This window comes from Ochlerotatus camptorhynchus, unplaced genomic scaffold, assembly GCF_037179485.1.
Source record: "Ochlerotatus camptorhynchus isolate MF236.1 unplaced genomic scaffold, CSIRO-AGI_Acam_v1.1 ptg000137l, whole genome shotgun sequence".
Lineage (NCBI taxonomy): Eukaryota > Metazoa > Arthropoda > Insecta > Diptera > Culicidae > Ochlerotatus > Ochlerotatus camptorhynchus.
In genome coordinates, this window is record NW_027040627.1 from 3434829 (window position 1) to 3453629 (window position 18801).

At 42.2% G+C, this 18801-nt stretch overlaps 1 protein-coding gene across 1 annotated transcript in view; it reads right to left on the reverse strand.

The window, feature by feature from the left end:
* Positions 1 to 6925: 6925 nt before the first annotated feature.
* The window catches only part of LOC135700481 (uncharacterized), a 57888-nt gene continuing 46012 nt past the window's right edge, over positions 6926 to 18801 (reverse strand). The window contains exons 2-5 of the mRNA XM_065221000.1: positions 11889 to 11980; positions 8361 to 8653; positions 7346 to 8186; positions 6926 to 7219 (exon numbers count right to left, since the gene is read on the reverse strand). Of these exons, the coding sequence (XP_065077072.1) occupies positions 6926 to 7219; positions 7346 to 8186; positions 8361 to 8653; positions 11889 to 11980 (1520 nt within the window). The remainder of the gene's footprint in view (positions 7220 to 7345; positions 8187 to 8360; positions 8654 to 11888; positions 11981 to 18801) is intronic.

Below are 18801 nucleotides of genomic sequence, written 5' to 3' on the forward strand. Positions count from 1 at the left end.
CCGCTGACGCACCTTGAGGAAGACTCATTATTTCTATATAACGATGCTCGGCATGAGACTGAGGTAACTAATAATAACAATGACCATACTTTATCAACCGACGTATTTCCAACAATTTCTTCACACAGACAGAATGCGACTGAAATTTTGATTTATTGTCAAAATTTCAATCGCATGAAAAGCCCAGCTAAAATGAAGGAAATTTATCAACATTTATTATGCTCATCCTTTTCGGTCATTCTGGCAACTGAAACAAGCTGGGACGAAAGCGTAAAAAGTGAAGAAATCTTTGGAAATGCCTTTAATGTATTCAGGGACGACAGAAATTTTCATGCAACACAGAAGAAGTCAGGTGGTGGATTTCTTATAGCTCTTTCGGCCAATTTTAACTCAGAAATTATCTTTACACCAAAATTTACAGAATTTGAGCATATTTGGGTGAAATCACACATAGCCGGTGAAACGCACGTGTTCGCCTCAGTGTATTTTCCACCAGACCATGCTCATAAAAGCACTTATGAAGCCTTCTTCCAAAGTGCTGAACAAATTCTATCTGAGCTTCCTCCTGAGGTTAAACTTCACATCTATGGAGACTTTAATCAACGCCATGCTGACTTCATTCTGGACTCTGAAAATGAATGTCCCAGTCGTTGGGGATATTGAAACATTGCAGTTCATTTTTGACAAAGCTGCTAATTTAGGACTGAACTAAATTAACCACATTAAAAACCAATAAAATTGCTATTTGGAATTTTTACTAACGAATATTGAAGATTTCTGTGTGACCGAATCATTAAATCCACTGTGGAAAAATGAAGCGTTTCACTCAGCAATTGAATATTCTTTATTTGTGCATGAAAACCAAAGACCCAACGACTGCGAATACGAAGAAGTCTTTGAATACAAATTAGCAGACTACGAAAAAATAAAATTTAAATTAAACAGTGTCAATTGGCAATTAATTTTAAGGAATGTAGGAAATGTCGAAATTGGTATAGACGTGTTCTACAAAATTTTAACAGAAATAATTTCGGAAGAAATACCTTTGAAGAAAAAAAGACGTAACAGAAACACACAAAATCCAGTCTGGTTTAACAGACAAATAAAAAACTTGAAAAATCGGAAGCAAAAAGCACATAAAATTTATAAAAAACACAATAGTAGTAATAATTTATTAATTTATTTGGATCTATGCGATCAACTGAATTTAGCTATCAGTACTGCATTTGAAGAATATAATGCAAAAACTGAACGTGAAATAAAGTCCTGTCCGAAGAACTTCTTTAATTACGTAAAAACGAAATTAAAATCTGACAATTTTCCTTCAATAATGCATCTAGACGAAAATGTCGGTGATAGCTCGGAAAAAAACTGTAATCTATTCGCAAAATTTTTTCAAGAAATTTATACGACATTTTCTGAAGAAGATCGTGACCGCGATTATTTTGCATTTTATCCAGAATTTTCAAGGGACATTGGCCTCAATCAACTTCAAGTGCAGGACATTTTGCAGGCTTTAAAAAATTTAGATGCCTCAAAAGGTCCTGGACCTGACGGAATTCCTCCAGTATTTATTAAATGTCTAGCAATGGAACTCACTGCTCCATTGTTTTGGCTTTTTAATATGTCCCTGGAATCCGGAACCTTCCCTAAAATTTGGAAAAGCTCATTTCTAGTACCTATCTTTAAATCTGGTCGAAAATCTGACGTACGTAATTATCGTGGTATAGCCATTATCTCTTGCATTCCTAAGCTTTTCGAGTCAATTATCAACGAAAAATTATTTCTCCAAATCAAAAATAGAATTACTGACATGCAACACGGCTTTTTCAAGGGTCGTTCGACCTCGACCAACTTACTTGAATTTATAGACTATTCATTGAATGCAATGGATAATGGAAACCACGTAGAAGCTCTCTATACAGACTTTAGCAAGGCATTTGACCGCATTGACATACCAATGTTACTCTTTAAACTGCAAAAAACTGGAATTAAGTCAGGGCTCCTGAAATGGCTTGAATCATATTTAACTAACCGCCAACAAATAATTAAATTCAACGGAAAGAAATCGAGCCCAATTCAAGTCACTTCAGGCGTCCCCCAAGGCTCTCATTTGGGACCTCTCCTTTTCATTCTATACGTAAACGACATATCTTACATTCTCAAAAAACTTAAATTGCTTATTTATGCCGACGACATGAAGCTCTTTTTGGAAATAAGAAATGAAGAAGACATCAATATATTCCGGAATGAAATACACATATTCTACATATGGTGCAAAAAAAAGTCTACTAGAATTGAATGTAAAAAAATGTAACTTAATATCATTTAGTAGAAAAAGAACAACTTCAAACATTTCAATTGCATTAGGAAATCAAACTGTAGACAAATGTGAAAGAGTTAGGGATTTAGGAATTATCTTAGACTCTAAGCTAACTTTTATAGACCATTACAATACAATTATTCACAGGGCAAATAACATGCTAGGCTTTATCAAGCGCTTTTGCTATAACTTTCAGGACCCTTACACAATTAAAACACTATATATTGCCTATGTGAGGTCAATACTGGAATATTGCAGTATTGTATGGTCTCCATTTTCAATCACGCAGGAAGAAAGATTAGAATCAGTACAAAAACAATTTCTATTATACGCTCTTCGTAAATTAGGTTGGACTTCATTTCCTCTTCCATCATATGAAGCACGCTGCATGCTTATAAACATACAAACATTAAAAGAGCGTCGTGAATATGCAATGGTTTCATTTGTAAACGATATCGTTTCGCAACGCATTGACTCAACAGAACTTTTATCAAAATTAAATTTCCATGCACCCACTCGGCAACTCCGAAATCGAAATTTATTTGCCATAAAACATCATCGCACAAATTATGCAAAATATGGGCCATTAAACCGCATGATGGCCTCTTACAATAAACACTGCGAAACCATTGACTTTACAATGTCTCGGCATAAACTAAAGCAATATTTTTATTCCATAAGAAATAACAACTCATAAAAGAAAAGACAAGAAAGCTGACACTACTTTTTTATATAAATATATATTTAAGAAAACAAAACTGTATTAATTGTACTAGTCTACGTTGGTTGACGGAATAAATAAATAAATAAAAAATAAATAAATAAATAGATTTGACGCTGCTCTCCGGGACACCAATGGACATGCAGTAGAAATGACGAATGCTGCCGACTACACTAGACACTACTGTATTTCGCTTTGTTTCTCGATACAACGTTTTATAGTTACTGCTGCTGCGAACGGATGCTCGGACGATCGTTTACTCGTTGCTGATTGGTCGACGTTTTCTCCTCTATTTCGGCGGTAGGCGGAATATCCTCCCCCCGGTTGAGAGATTTCAACTCCTTTTGGAAGTCAGAGGTCTTGGACGGGGATCGTTATCTTCGATGGGCAAAATGGACACCTTATTGATGGGACGTCGATACGTGGTTCCATTCACGGCCCAGGCCATCGGTTCCAGGATAGACGGCTACGATGCGACCTAGCTTCCAGTGCACTATGGTCCGAATCGACAATTTAGCAGGAAAAAATTGTTTTCTCCGTTGTTGTTCATTTCAGATGGTAAGTGTCTTGAGAGAAGTTGTTTGTTATCATACCATGCTTCTTTTGAGCAAAAAGCCGGTTAGGGTGGTCCTCGTTTAAATACAAATTCAAATTCTAACTTTTTTGTTTCAGGTTATAGCTAGTTACATTACTGAGCAAAGTTGTAGAAAATATTATTTTAGACAACTTTGCTGAATACACCATTTATCTATCTCTTTAGTTGACTGTTTTAGAGCATTTATTAAGTATTTAGTTAGGGTGTCCCTAAAAAACTGGTTTATTATTCTATCTATTTTTGAACCATTTTTTTTTAGAAAATAGTCTTCAAAAAACTAATTTTGGCGCACCGTTTTGCTGAACAAAGCATGTTGATAAGTCTTAACGTTAAAAAATTATTGACTATTTTGCCCAAAAAACCAAGTGGTGTTAAAATGCTTATATCACATGGACTTGGATCGCTAAAATTTGTCTTGTGGTATCATATGAAAAGCCATACTTAAAGAAATATTTTAGGAAAAAACTGCGAGGACAAACTTTCTTTAAATTTGAATAAATCAATTTTAAAAATACCCTAAAAAAACTTGAAAATTACCTGTAACTCAAAAATGTCTAAACATAACAACATACTGTCTTCATCAAAATTGTAGGTTTTGACTAGATCTTAAAGTCTTCTTTGCACAACTTTTTTGTAGAATGTAAAGTAAAAGATATAGAATAAATTATGTTTTTTTGTGTGAGACACCCTATATCAATTATAAATTATCATGGGGAACAACCTTTTTGTAAACTGTCATTGTACGGAGTTTTTTGAAGACTATTTTCTAAAAAAAATGGTTCAAAAAAGATAAAATAAAAAACCAGTTTTTTTAGGGACACCCTAACTAAATACTTAATAAATGCTCTAAAACCGTCAACTAAAGAGATAGATAAATGGTGTATTGAGCAAAGTTGTCTAAAATAATATTTTCTACAACTTTGCTCAGCAATGTAACTAGCTATAACCTGAAACAAAAAAGTTAGAATTTGAATTTGGATTTAAACGAGGACCACCCTAACCGGCTTTTTGCTCAAAAGAAGCATGGTATGATAACAAACAACTTCTCTCAAGACACTTACCATCTTAAATGAACAACAACGGAGAAAACATTTTTTTCCTGCTAAATTGTCGATTCGGATCATAGTGCAGCGGGTCCGCCGGGTCGTTGGAAATTGCGCGAAATGGTCGCGAGCTCAAGATGGCCTCGATTTCTGACAGGATCTTACACAATTCCTCGAACGTTAGAGTCGTATTGCTGACTACCCGCTTCAAATTGGTTTTAGCCGACTTCACGGCCGCCTCCCACAAACCACCGAACTCTGATGCGTCGGGTGGAATGAAATTTCATTCAATCTCTTGATTGCGGCAGAACGATTCGATGATCTCCACGACTGGTTGGTCACAAAACTGCTGGTAAAGGTTGTTCAATTCGTGGTGAGCACCACAAAAAATTGGTTGCGTTGTCCGAATGGATTTCTTGTAATATTCCACGACGAGCGATAAACCGTCGAAGGGACGCCATGAAGGCATCGGTACTCAAATCGGAGACGCCCTCCAAATGGAGGGCTTTGGTTACCATGCAAACATAAACGGCCACGTACGACTTCACCAAAGTTGGACGACATGTGCCTTGCTTGGTCCCGAAAGGCCCGGCATAATCCACGATGGTCACAGCGAAAGGGGGCGACAGCACTACTATCGATACTGGCAGGTTTCCCATCAATTGGTTGGGGTGGTAGGATTAGTCCGGAAGCATCTCACGCACCGGCGCGTGATAAATCGGATGGTGGATATTGCGTTCAGCAACCAATAACGTTGTCTCATGGCGTTCATCAGGCCCGTTTGCCCGACGTGAAGAAGCTCGACGTGCATTTTTTGAATTACTAGTCGTACTAGCGAATCCTTATCTGGCAGAATGATTGGATGGCGGCTTTCAAATGGTAATTGTGAGCGGTCCAACCGACCACCTACTCGAAGCAGTCCGTCGTGGTAAATTGGACGAAGACCTCCGAGTCTCTTGCAGGGCTTGTTTGCCAGAATTCGCTTAATTTCGTCGGAGAAATGTGCCTTCTTAAAAACTTGCATGACGACTTCAGATGAGCGCCGTAACTCACGGACGGTCAGATGGGGCTTTATCTCTCGATTGGTCGGGTCCCTTTTCCGACAATTGGCAGTGAATCGCAGGACATAGCCCACAACTCGTTGGATTTTGTGGAAGTTACTGAACTTTGGAAGAAAATATAGGAAGTCCATACTCGGAAAAAAAAATCCGTTCCCGAAAACGGGAACGGACCGTCAACTAAAAATCACGGCCAGCTATCCAGAACAAAATTTTCTTAAATATACACCGTGAACTATGGTTCATGGCTGTGGTTCACGAATATGGGAACTCTTTTTTTTTCCCGTGTACTCACATCTACATAGACCCTACTACCAAGGCCTTAAGTTCCGGTAGCTTCTCGTCTGGAACGTCTTCAGGGGCATCTACGTAGTACTCAACTCTCTGTAGGAATTCGGGCCTATTCCACCAAAGGCTGTTGTTCTCAGCTGGGTTCTGTTGGGACCGGACATACTCCCACCGGTACTTACGAGTGTGCTTTTGTATAATTGCGATTCGATTCCGTACAAACAACTGTAGCTGGTTGAGAGGTTTCTTAACCCAAGCAAGGACTACCGTACGGTCGCACCACAGGCTTTGTCACGGAAAGTCATATCCAGGGCTGGAAAAACCTTCTGCTCCAACCGGGTTGGTAGGAGAGCAGCGCACAGATCCTTACGTGGGATTGACAGCTCTTCTAGGGGAGCCAGTTTCGATTTGCTGGTGAGGAGACAAAGCTTCGCCGAGCCATCGTCAAAAATACTTCGCAAAACGATGCAGGCTCCATAAGCCATGTTGGAGGCATCAGAGAAGCCGTGCAGCTCGTAGGCGACCACGTTGTCGATCGTCACGCGCCTTGGGATCTCGATCGCGATCTCGTGAAGATGCGACAAAGAATATTGGAGTTGACACCACTGCTGTGCGATGTCTTCGTCAACCGGGTCGTCCCACCCGGACTTAAGCTGCCACAATTTCTGCGCTAGAAGCTTCGTGAAACCAGTCCCAGGGGGTCAAGAAACTTGGCGATCTCGGAGTACATCGTCCTTTTCTTGGGCCTTTGCGGATGCAATGTTGGATTTGGACGATAGTCTATGAGCATCGAGTCTGCAGAAGGATCCCAGAGTAAACCAAGCACCTTGGTGGCTTCATTCACTCCATGCTCTTCCAACGTGATCCTTTTTTCTTGATCCTCCACGGGAATATGCTCTAGCACCATTTGTGTATGGGGAAACCTCCCTGTCCAATGATCTGCTTCAGTTGTTGTTGAGCCTCAATAGCGTCCTCCACCGAGTCTGCAGCGGAGAGTGCATCGTCCATGTACGTTTCTTTTTTCACAATACGAGCGGCGACAGGAAAGTCCTCGCCATCCTTCTCGACGAGCTTCAGCGCAAACACCTGGTTGCTTGATATGGTGCCGAAGCCATACCGTACGTAACGGTACAGAGTTCTAGGGCTCGTAGGGGTAACGATGGGTGCTCTTTCCAAAAGATTCGAAGGAAACTGTGATCCAACAGGGCTTCGAGTATTAGACGGTGCATTTTAGAGATGTCTCCGGTGATAACAATCTTGAATTTTCGGAACCGTAGCGCGATATGGGGCAGATCGTTCTGAACTACTGTACAGTACATCATTCTGGGAAAGTTCCGATGACGACAACTTTGCACTTCCGTCGAACACGACTCGACATTTCGAGCTAGAGCTGAACAGACGTAACGCTGCGTGATGCGGCAAATAGTAGAGTTGCTTGTTGGGTGGAGCTTCAGACTCGTTGATCTCGGTGCAGTGGCCGAGAGCTTCGTACTCCTGGATGAAGATCACATACTGAACTTGCAGCTCGGGGTTGCGGATTAATCGCTTCTTCAACATCAGGAATCTTTTCAAAACTAGACTGCGGCAGTTATCCAATTGGAGAAGATTATCCTTAAACAGTAGTTTCACGATGATTCTTCTAGTTTCGGCTCGTTGGTAGGTGGAAAGGAAGTGGGCTTCGCATGTTGCTTCCTCCGTCGACAGCTTGGGAACGTCTGACACCTCCTCGACTTGCAAGAACTGGTGCATACTTTGCTCAATGTCTTCAACGGCTGTGATGGATTGGAGCGACAAGTTTGACACGAGCTGGTTATTGATGGCACCTGCTACGATCCACCCCAGATAAGTGTCTCGCAATTGTGGAAGACCGTCGGCTTGGCTCCGCCGATCAGGTTTCAGGATATCGAAGAATAACTCCCCACCGATCAGCAAGTCCACCTTATTCGGACTGTGGAACTTGGGATCACCTAGGATTACCCCCTCAGGGATCGTCCATTTGGTGATGTCTATTCTCGATGTAGGGATTGTGCCGGTCACTATCTGTGTAACCAGACACTCGAGGCTTGCGTGGAAATTGGATACACGGGACTGGAACCTGACCACCACCTTGTTGCGAGCGAGGGACCGCAGGCGTTGATTCCCACGATCCGAACGTTGCCTGGTTTCGTTGGGAGGCCAAGGTGGTTAACCATCTTTTTGATAAGAAAGTTGACTATCCAAAAGGACCCGGCACGGATATGGCTGGTTCTCTTTATCCAAGACATGTACCACTGCGGTCAGCAACAGTACCGTCTTGGGAAATGAGACAACATTCGACGAACAGGCTGTTTACACCGGTGGATCCACTGGGGCACGAATCGTCTGCACCGACATCGGTTGATTCGGAGCAGCCGGAACCAGGGGCGGGTTTGACACTGCTTCCACGGAAACGTTACACTTCTTCTCATGACGGGGTGCCCCATCATCATGGAGCAACGTGTGTTGTCGGCGTTGACACTTGTGGCACGACTTGTCGGAAGGGCAGTCTTTGGATTGATGCCCATTGCGCAGGCAGTTGAAGCACACTCCAGCGGTTCGTATCTTATCATTTTTTTGGGCAGGAGTAAGGTTGGACAAGGCCGAGCACTGGTGGTTGTGGTGAGAACAACCACAAATTTCGCTCAAGACCAGCCCGATGCTGCATAGCTCTTTTACGGATGGATCTTCGATGGTGGAAGAGCTTGCTTCTGTTTCGAGCTGGATTTGCTAGTCTGGAATGCCTCCTCGCAATTATCGAGGATTTGGCACCTGGACTTCAGGAAGACGATGGTTGGTTAGTATTTGGGAAGATTTCCTTTTTTCTTGATCCCTTCCCAGGCTTTGCGGGTAGATTTGTCGAGCGCGGAGACGACCTGATACACAATCATGTGCTCCGAAACGCCAGTGATCTGCTGCTGGAGGAACTTCAGGCTCTCGACGTGGTGAGTAACTTGACTCCGATGACATCTCTCGTAGTGAAAACAGACCACAGATGTGGGTTTCTACGAGAACCCGCTTGTTTTCGTAGCGATCCTTCAAAATGTCCCAAGCTTGTCGATAATTCACTTCACTAAGGATCTTAGTATTCAATACACCAGCTGCATCACCGATGGACGCCTTATCGAGGTGATACATTTTTATGGCGTCTGTATCCCTCAGTATCAAGGCAGTCGTAAGAAAAAGAAGGCAACAGCCGTTGGAATACTGTCGTGAGGCGGTACTTGCCGAAGGTAGAAGATACGGATGTCGTCCAACGAGTCTTCATACCCCATCATCCTGTGATTAAGGAGTCAAGCACCACAACTAATGTCAGGGTGGTGTTTGATGCGTCATGCAAAATCTACAGGCATCTCGATAAACGATGCGTCGTTTGCAGGGCAGATAGTACTGCAAGGTCTAAGGTCGATCATTCACCGTAACTGGTTCCGTCAATTTATGGTAGTCGTAGATGCGGAAAAGATGTACCGACAGATTTGGATCACTCAGCTCGACACCCCTCTACAGTGCAGATAACCAAAATGCCACATATGAACTAATTACGGTGACTTACGGTACGAAATCCGAAATCCTTTGTTACTCGTACGTTAAAACAATTAGCAGAGGATGAGCGAGCGAACTACCCAAGCCGTTGACGAAGACGTTTATATGGACGATGTGATCTCCGGTGCGGATGATATAGAATCTGCCATTGAACTACGATGTCAGTTGGGTGCTATGCCACTTAGCAAAGGCTTCAGGTTGAGAAAATGGGCGTCAAACTCTCCAGCAGTGTTAAAGGAAATTCCCAAGCAGGATTTGACACTACCCACTACGCATGGCATCGATTGGAACCGGAATGCAGAAGTCAAAACTTTGGGACTAAACTGGCTTCCTAACTCAGACCACTTTAATTTCCAACCCTCTGTCCTAGAGGTCCTTGCTGCGTGCAACTATCATGACTGCAAAGGTGTTTATGCAACGTTTATGGACTCTGGTAAACGAACGTAATCAAAGATTAAGCTGGGACGATCAACTGTCCGAAACAGTGGGTGAGGAGTGGCGCAAATACCACGAACAGCTACCGTCACTGAACACGTTAACGGTCGCACGGTGTGTCGTCGTACCCGGCGCAACATCTGTTGAGTTTCACTGTTTCTCTGATGTGTCGATGTTAGCACACGGTCACAGTCTACGTGCGAAGCGAAGAAGGGGATGGCACTGTTACCGTTCATCTGCTAACATCAAAGTCGAAGGTCGCTTCTATAAAGGTACAGTCCTTGTCACGCTTGGAGTTATGTGGCGAACTCTTAGCAGCACAGCTTTGGGAGAAGGTATCAGGTGCTACGAAGATGGAAGTTGAAGTACACTTCTGGACGGACGCGGCACGCGTGCTGCAATGGATCAAATCACCCCCAGCCACATGGACTACTTTCGTGGCAAATAGAGTTTCCAAAACCCAAACTTTGACGGAAGGCTGTAACTGGGGTCACGTGTCGGGGAAGACTAACCCTGCAGATTTAATCTCTCGTGGCATTCTTTCGAACGAAATACTGGACAACGTATCCTGGTGGAGTGGCCCAAGCTGGCTGAAGAAACCAAAGGAACAATGGATATCGGACCCAATCGCAGAACAATCACCTCTAGAAATGCGGAGGACAGTCGTTCCAAGTACGGCAGAGAAGACTTCTCTCGTTTTGGATTACGTTCTCAAGTTTTCGGATTATAACAAGCTTCTACAATCAACAGCTTACTGGCTACGACTGTTTGTGACTTTTCATAAGAGCGGAACATTGAATTGAGGTTTTCTATCGTTTTAAAAGTGTAACAAGCGGCCAACTACTGTCCACCAACGAAAAGATCTTGACTTACTGAACAACTTTGCCGAAGACATTTAGTCCGGCGCCGCCGGGATGTTCTGAGGGATAACATTTCTGATCACGCCTTCCTTCGAGGAAGGGAAGTAAAGCCGTTGGTCCCCGGTTCTTGAGTTGATGGGTCGATAGGTAGGGTCCAGGTGTGGAAGCTGCCTTCCTGGCGTTGGTAGCATATATACCACATGTATACTAGCGCTGCGCAGTGAGAAAATTCTGAACTATTGTTCACCAAGCAATAGGCTTGGACCCCCTGAACAATGCGGTTTTCATTTACATTTTCCTTATTATCTGCATTTTTTGGGGGTTTGCTGTAATCACATTTTAGCTTGCTGGTTTTAGTTCAGAACAAGTTTTTTGAGGAATACACGTTGGTTTGGCAAGGAAAACTCATATGTATTGTACAAAGTACAACAGCGCGAGTAGCGGAGAGTTAAAGGCTACGTCATTTATTCATGGTCTCTTATTAGATGATATACTTAAATTATATACCTCGTATATCATAGCATCATAAAGTCTTACAATAAATCTAACATGTTGAGTTCCAAGAGTAGGGCCCAACGCTTTAATTTGATAAGCTACCAATTTTACATTACAGCAAATCAGTTCCATAAATTTGCAATCCTGTTGCAATGCCCAAACAAACCTGAGTCTGCCTTACTTCGGTTGCTATAGATATAAACTTTAAACTGTATCAATGATAGGATTGTCAAAGAGGCGTATTGGACACGAACAAAATGAAATATTGACGAGATACAGCGTACCAAAAAGTGATATGAACCAACGATGATGCGTTGAATGGATGTAGACGTATGTGTTTGTGTATGGTCGGTACGCCCGATGATGACGATGATTAAAAAGGCTTCCATCGCTCCTGTTGTCGTCTGATGCTGGGGCCTCGTCACTTCCTCCATTGCACCACGCACGGTAGAAGTACATCGTAGGAAAGTGAACGTAATTTGAAATTTAATACATCCATTTATGTGCGTTACTTGCTCGGATGGTTTGGAACCGATGGGATGCGTCCGTGCACCTAGTTCGGTGGCATCCGCAGGAGCAATTGCAGCCCGGTTGGTCAGCAAATCTGGTGTGATGTATTTAACGTTAGCAATATGAAACCGTTCAATGGAAGTGATGGTGCGAATAAAGGAGGGGACCGGTTCGTAGGGTGACCGTTTGCTTATGAATGATGAGTGAGTTACACTGACAATCGATGATGTTTTTTGTGATTTGAGTGGTGGTTATATTGGAGCAGTTTTACTGAGCTAATGATGGGATGAACTGTTGTTATTTTATGAATTGTAGTACGGCAATATTTGCTTCAATTAGTCATACATTCCGGCCCCTCCAAAACCGGTAATTGTAGCGTGACCACAAACCACATTTCCATGTGTTTACGCCGATTTCTCGGAACAATGTACCCTTCTCTACGCTTTTCCCGGTAATCGTCACAGTCACAGTCCAGTTCGTTCAGTCCGGATGGTCGTTTGATGTGACCGGAATAATTTTTTGGCAGCACACACCAATGATGAAGGTAGGTATGCCAAAATAATTTTAATTGCTCTCACCCAAATTCAACCTCTCGACATGCGTGGTGTGGGTATCTACGCTTTTCGAACGCCATGAATAGAAATCATATGGTTACGCATGAAGGCTGGAATTAGGCCACCATACACGGACTGAAATCAAAGCATGTGTGACACAATAATTTTCGCTTGAATGGCGGGGCGGCCGACTTTCTTTTGTTTTCAAAGAAAATTTTCGGGTCGGATGGCTGAAGGTTTTGGGACAGGATGTGGAATTTTGTCAACACGAGGGGTCCACAGCTAGTACAACTTTGTTAACGTCATCCGAAAGGATATCATTTTCTATAAACAATTGTACTAAAGGGTGATACGGTCAAAATTTGGTCAAGGGAAAACGCGTGTAAATCGGTGAAATCGTTTATTTAAAAAATCAAATTAAATTTCTTTTTCAAGTTCAATTAGTATAAAATTAAGGAAAAATATTCAGTTAGGCTTCCACTTTTCCAAATCCGAATTGCCGGGCCTTACGCTTGACCCCTGCCATCAGATTTTGTACAGTCACCTTGTCCACCTTCTTCGCCGCAGAAAGCCAGTTTGCCTTGAACTGCTGCTCGCCCTTAGCAGTTTTTTGGTCTTCTTTAGGTTCCGCTTGACAATAGCCCAGTATTTCTCAATTGGGCGGAGCTCTGGCGTGTTGGGAGGGTTCTTGTCCTTGGGAACCACCTGCACGTTGTTTTTCGGCGTACCACTCCATGGCCTTTTTACCGTAATGGCAAGATGCCAAATCCGGCCAAAACAGTACGGAACAACCGTGTTTCTTCAGGAAAGGCAGCAGACGTTTATTCAAACACTCTTTCACGTAAATTTCTTGGTTGACAGTCCCGGAAGCTATGAAAATGCTGCTTTTCAAGCCACAGGTACAGATGGCTTGCCAAACCAGATATTTCTTTGCGAACTTAGACAGTTTCATGTGCTTGAAAACATCTGCTACCTTTCCCCTTCCTTTTGCCGTATAAAACTCCTGTCCCGGAAGCTGCTTGTAGTCGGCTTTGACGTAGGTTTCGTCGTCCATTACCACGCAGTCAAACTTCGTCAGCATCGTCGTGTACAGCCTCCGGGATCGCGCTTTGGCCGTTGTATTTTGTTTATCATCGCGATTTGGAGTCACTACCATCTTGTAAGTCGATAGTCCGGCTCGTTTTTTGGCTCGATGCACGGTTGTAGACGATACACCCAGCTTATTTGCGGCATCTCGGAGAGAGAGGTTAGGGTTTCGAACTGAAGAGTGAATTCCAAAATCAAAATAGAAGCAACATTCTACATACACACACCTTCAAAATGAGGGGTGTTCAGGTTTTTTAAATGCAAAATTGAAAGAAATACGTCAAGTTGATATTGACCAAATTTTGACCGTATCACCCTTTACTCACGAGGAAAGTCATGGGTTCAGTTCCCACTTCCAGATATGCCAACAATAACAACCGATTCAATACCAAAGGGTCATTTATGGTGAAATGTTGTAAATCACCCTTCAAAGATAATCATATGATTTCCTGACGAAAATTACTTTAAAACACATCAAATAGGCTAAACAAAAAACATGAAATGGAAGCCTACATTTTACATCAGTATGATCTTTTTTTTTCTTTGATTTGTTTTCCGTCGATCTTGTTTTCCGTGCTGAGCACTAATAATGATAACGACACCAGGGAAGATGCTCCCAGACCTGGACCCTACCTATCGACCCATCAACTCATGAACCGGGGACCAACGGCTTTACTTCCCGAAGGAAGGCGTGATCAGAGATGTTATGCATCAGAATATTCCGGCGCCGCTGACCTGATTAGGTAAAACGTGATATTAAGAAACCTCCTTATTTTTTATTTATTTATACAATACAAGAATAATAGCACAAGTAATCAACTAATGATTTTCAGAGTATATGCTACTATTACACTACCGATGCACGGTGGTTCAAACCTACCGAAAACGTGCGTTTTTTATTTTGGGTATGTAAACGTCATTTTGGAAGGGTAGTGTCTTCAGAGAAGTTGTTAGATACTTTGTAAGCTTTGTTTTGAAGTAAGTAAAATTAGGATCTATCCACCTAGAAGGGCAATAGAAAATTCAAATTTTGTAAACATGCTCAAAAGTGGTTGGCATCTTGAGCAAAGTTGTAGATAATGCAAATACTAGCAACTTTGCTTAAGATGTCAATATCGTATACTCAATGTATGATGAGTTAAATGACGTTGTCAACGGCGCCGGTGGTGTAGCAGTAAGCGTGATTACCTCTCACCCCAGCAGGCCTGGTTTCAATCCCAGCCGGCGCTGCCGGGATGTTCTGAGGCATAACATCTCTGATCACGCCTTCCTTCGGATGGGAAATAAAGCCGTTGGTCCCCGGTTCATGAGTTGATGGGTCGATACGTAGGGTCCAGGTGTGGGAGCTGCCTTCCTGGCACGTCGGTAGCATTGGTGCTCAGCACGGAAAACAAGATCGACGGAAAAAACAAACCGAAGGAAAAAAAAAAAAAAAAAAAAAAAAAAAAAAAAAAACTGACGTTTTTATGAAAAGTCCCTCAAAAATCGTTTTTTGTTAGAAAAAATGTTCAAAATTTTATTTTAGCAGTATAATAGTAGATATCATCAAAAAACGCATTTTACTAGAAGACATTAGTTTGTTATAATGAACCTATCAAAAGTTATTCAATATTTTAACATACAAATAGGACATTTTCTACGCAAAATATCTGGAGAACGGGCAAATACGGGCAAGCCAAACCATCTTCATTCAAAAAGTATGCCTTTGAACTACAAAATACAAGTGGTTTCATTAGGTTCATGAGGTTTTTCGGCTTCACATCATGATCCTAGCAAGCCATGATAAAAACGTTTAGCTGGCGCATTAACACAACAATGTGCTTATGAAATTGGCTTTACGTGAGGTCCCAACAAACAATTGCCTATTGAAGAAACGACTTCTTGACGATTTTATTCAACTGCATGCTTAATAATACTTGTACTATTTTTAATAATAACTTCTGTTCAGGCTTTGTTCACACAAATCTGGAGAATTTATTCAACCACAACATCGAAATATTGGGTGTTGAATAAAGTATGTCGAGAAGCTTTTATTCGACTTACAAGAGTTGTAATACAGAGCTTATTCGATCATTTTTTTGATTATTCAACGTTTATTAGACTTCCTTAAACAGCGGTGGTTACAAAGGTGTATATAGACGCTTGATTCTCATGTGAAATAATATTTAATTAAACACTATTATACATTATTAAACGATTATTCAACTACGGGATAATTAATCCGAAAATAAGAACGGGACAGAGCAGGGTGTTGTTCTCCGTTGGTGATTGTTGTGTCATTATTTCTGTCGAAGCACGTACCAACCACACAGAATACTAGAAAATTTATAACATTCATACATCATATACACACACATATCGTTAAGATGGGATACGAACCATGGACCTTCCGATCACCAGCCGCTTGCCTTGCCAGCTGAGCTATCCTAGAATACATCTTATGGGCAGCTATATAAACAATAAAAGCTTGAATCTGAATACCTATCAGCACTATCTGCCTAGCTCTCTAAGTCTAGCTAATTTAAGGAGATGTGAGAATCATTAATTCATTCATAGTTGTTTTACATGAGACCAATTTTACCTCCCCATCTCTCTAATTTCGATGGATTCCGGGCTATTCTTTTCGATAGATCGATGAATTGGTTGCCGTGAGTGATACGATCTATAATTACGATTTAAATTAATTAGGCGTAGACAATAAAAAAGGGTTGAGGGTGGGATTGAACTCGCGACCTTCTACTTGGACAGCGGTAACGGTAACCACTATGCTACCAATTTTGTTTTGTTGTTAGTCTGAAACAGTGTTGTGGAATAATGAATGAATACGCCGTTTGTAAAGCATTTACAAAGCATGCAACTAAAACATGGACGCATAGTGGTATAAGAGCTATTATGCTGACTGTATTCACCTTTATTCAGCAATATTGTTAAGCAATGCCATGGAATCTAATAATGGAGCTAGAAAACAATTATTAGACGTATAATAAGGCATGTTATTAAATCACTTGAAAACAGTCGAATTAAAGCGTCAATGTATGTGAAAATTACACTTATTTAATATGTTATTAGATCAAACTTCTGGTGTTGAATCAGGAAGACAGTCAACGTTTATATAACTTTTAATAAGTATATTAATCAAATCAGATCAAACAGCGGAATAAAAGCGCATCTATCGATCTCAATGAGGTTTTTTCGGCACATAATTTGACAACCCGTTTTATTCAGCATTGTACACTATTATAAAGCAGTTATTCAATATGTATGCATATTTGTGACTCTGAATTTTTTGTTGGGGTGCTTAGAATAAAGTGAATTGTGAAGTGCAGCTTGCAGCTCAGTTCGGTTGAGATTTGTCAAATTTAATTCAGTATAACAAGACCGCTGATGGAAAAAGATTTATTGAAAATGGAGTCCGAAAAACGATTGACTTCGTCACGTACGTTCGTATTTTTATTTTTAATGCCTTGTATTGATGGCTGCTTGAACATGATTAGATGCTACAAGATAATTTGTTTTATATAGAATGTATCGACAAACATGAGTTGTTTCACTTATGGAAAGCCAATGGAGCATCTAAAACTGAGTGTCTTTCTGTGGCCCAACATATTTTGAGCAAATTCGACATCGATGCCGACCTCATGCCAGAGGTTCATTCAAAGGTATTTGAAATCGCAGAGAATCTGTGGAAATACTTTAAGAGGCTGTGGGATAAGCACAACCGAACCTTGAGTAATGTTTTCTAGCAGAACGTTGAATACTTTAAACAGCCGTTTCGATTACTTACTTACTTACTTAAGTGTCCTGAGCGCCATCCCTGGCGCAAAGGGCCAACGTGAAAGATCTCCATCCTGGGCGATTGTTTGCTTTCGCCTTGACCTGGGCCCAGGTCAAATTCCGGTCGACTTGCTTAATCTCCTTGTTTAGGCTTCGCCGCCATGAGCCCCTGGGTCTGCCTCTGCTGCGATGTCCGGCTGGATTCCAATCCAGCGCTTGTTTGCAGATTTCATTTCCGCTCTTCCGTAGAGTGTGGCCAACCCACCTCCACTTACGTTCCCGAATTTCTGTCGATATCGGCTTCTGGTGACACCGTCGATGGAGCTCGGCATTCGAAATCCAGTTGTGAGGCCACCAAGCACGAATTATATACCGCAGGCATCGGTTGATGAACACCTGCAGCTTCTGTGTGATCTCCGCTGATACGCACCATGTTTCGCTAGCGTACAGCAGTACAGATTTCACGTTAGAGTTGAAAATTCGGATCTTCGTGCGGAGACTAATCTGATTTGACTTCCAGATGTTTCGTAAACTCGCAAAAGCAGCCCTTGCCTTCTTGATCCGTGCACCTATGTCACTCTTGGTTCCGCCGTCCGACGCTATCTGGCTGCCAAGATATTGGAAACTTTCAACCTTCTCCACTTCCTGACCAGCTACCGTAAAATTGGATGGATTTCCCGTGTTGATATCCAACGATTTAGTCTTGCTGACGTTGATGTTGAGACCTGCCGCTGAGGAGCGTTCGGCGAGATCGTCGAGCTTACTCTGCATGTCAGAACGCCGTTGTGATACTAAAGCAACGTCATCCGCCAAATCTAGGTCGTTTAGATGCTCCATTGTAATAGGCTGCCAGAGCAACCCACGGTTCGGCACACGGTCGATCGCACCAACCATTATCTCGTCGATTACGATGAGGAACAGTAGCGGTGATAGAATACATCCTTGCCTCACTCCAGCGACTACCCGAATAGGGTCAGATAGGGCTCCGTTGTGCAGCACCCTGCACGTGAAAGCCTCATACTGAGCTTCGATGAGGTTGACGATTTTATCCGGAACTCCCTTGCGCCTTAGGGCGCCCCACAGGTTTTCGTGGTTGAGTCGGTCGAAAGCTTTTTCGTAGTCAATGAAAACCAAGTAAAGGGACTCTTGGAATTCGTTGACCTGCTCCAAGATTATGCGGAGCGAGACAATATGGTCCACACAGGATCTTCCAGCACGGAATCCCGCCTGCTGCCGTCGGAGAGTCGCGTCGATCTTCTCCTGTATCCGTTTGAGGATAACTTTGCATAGAACTTTGAGAACACAACACAGTAACATAATGCCACGCCAGTTATCGCATACAGTTGGGTCCCCCTTCTTTGGGACCTTCACTAAGACGCCCTGCATCCAGTCAGCCGGAAAAGTCGCGGTGTCCCAGATATTGCAGAATAGTTGATGCAACATTTGTGCAGATAGCATGGGGTCAGCTTTGAGCATCTCTGCTGATATGCGATCGACCCCG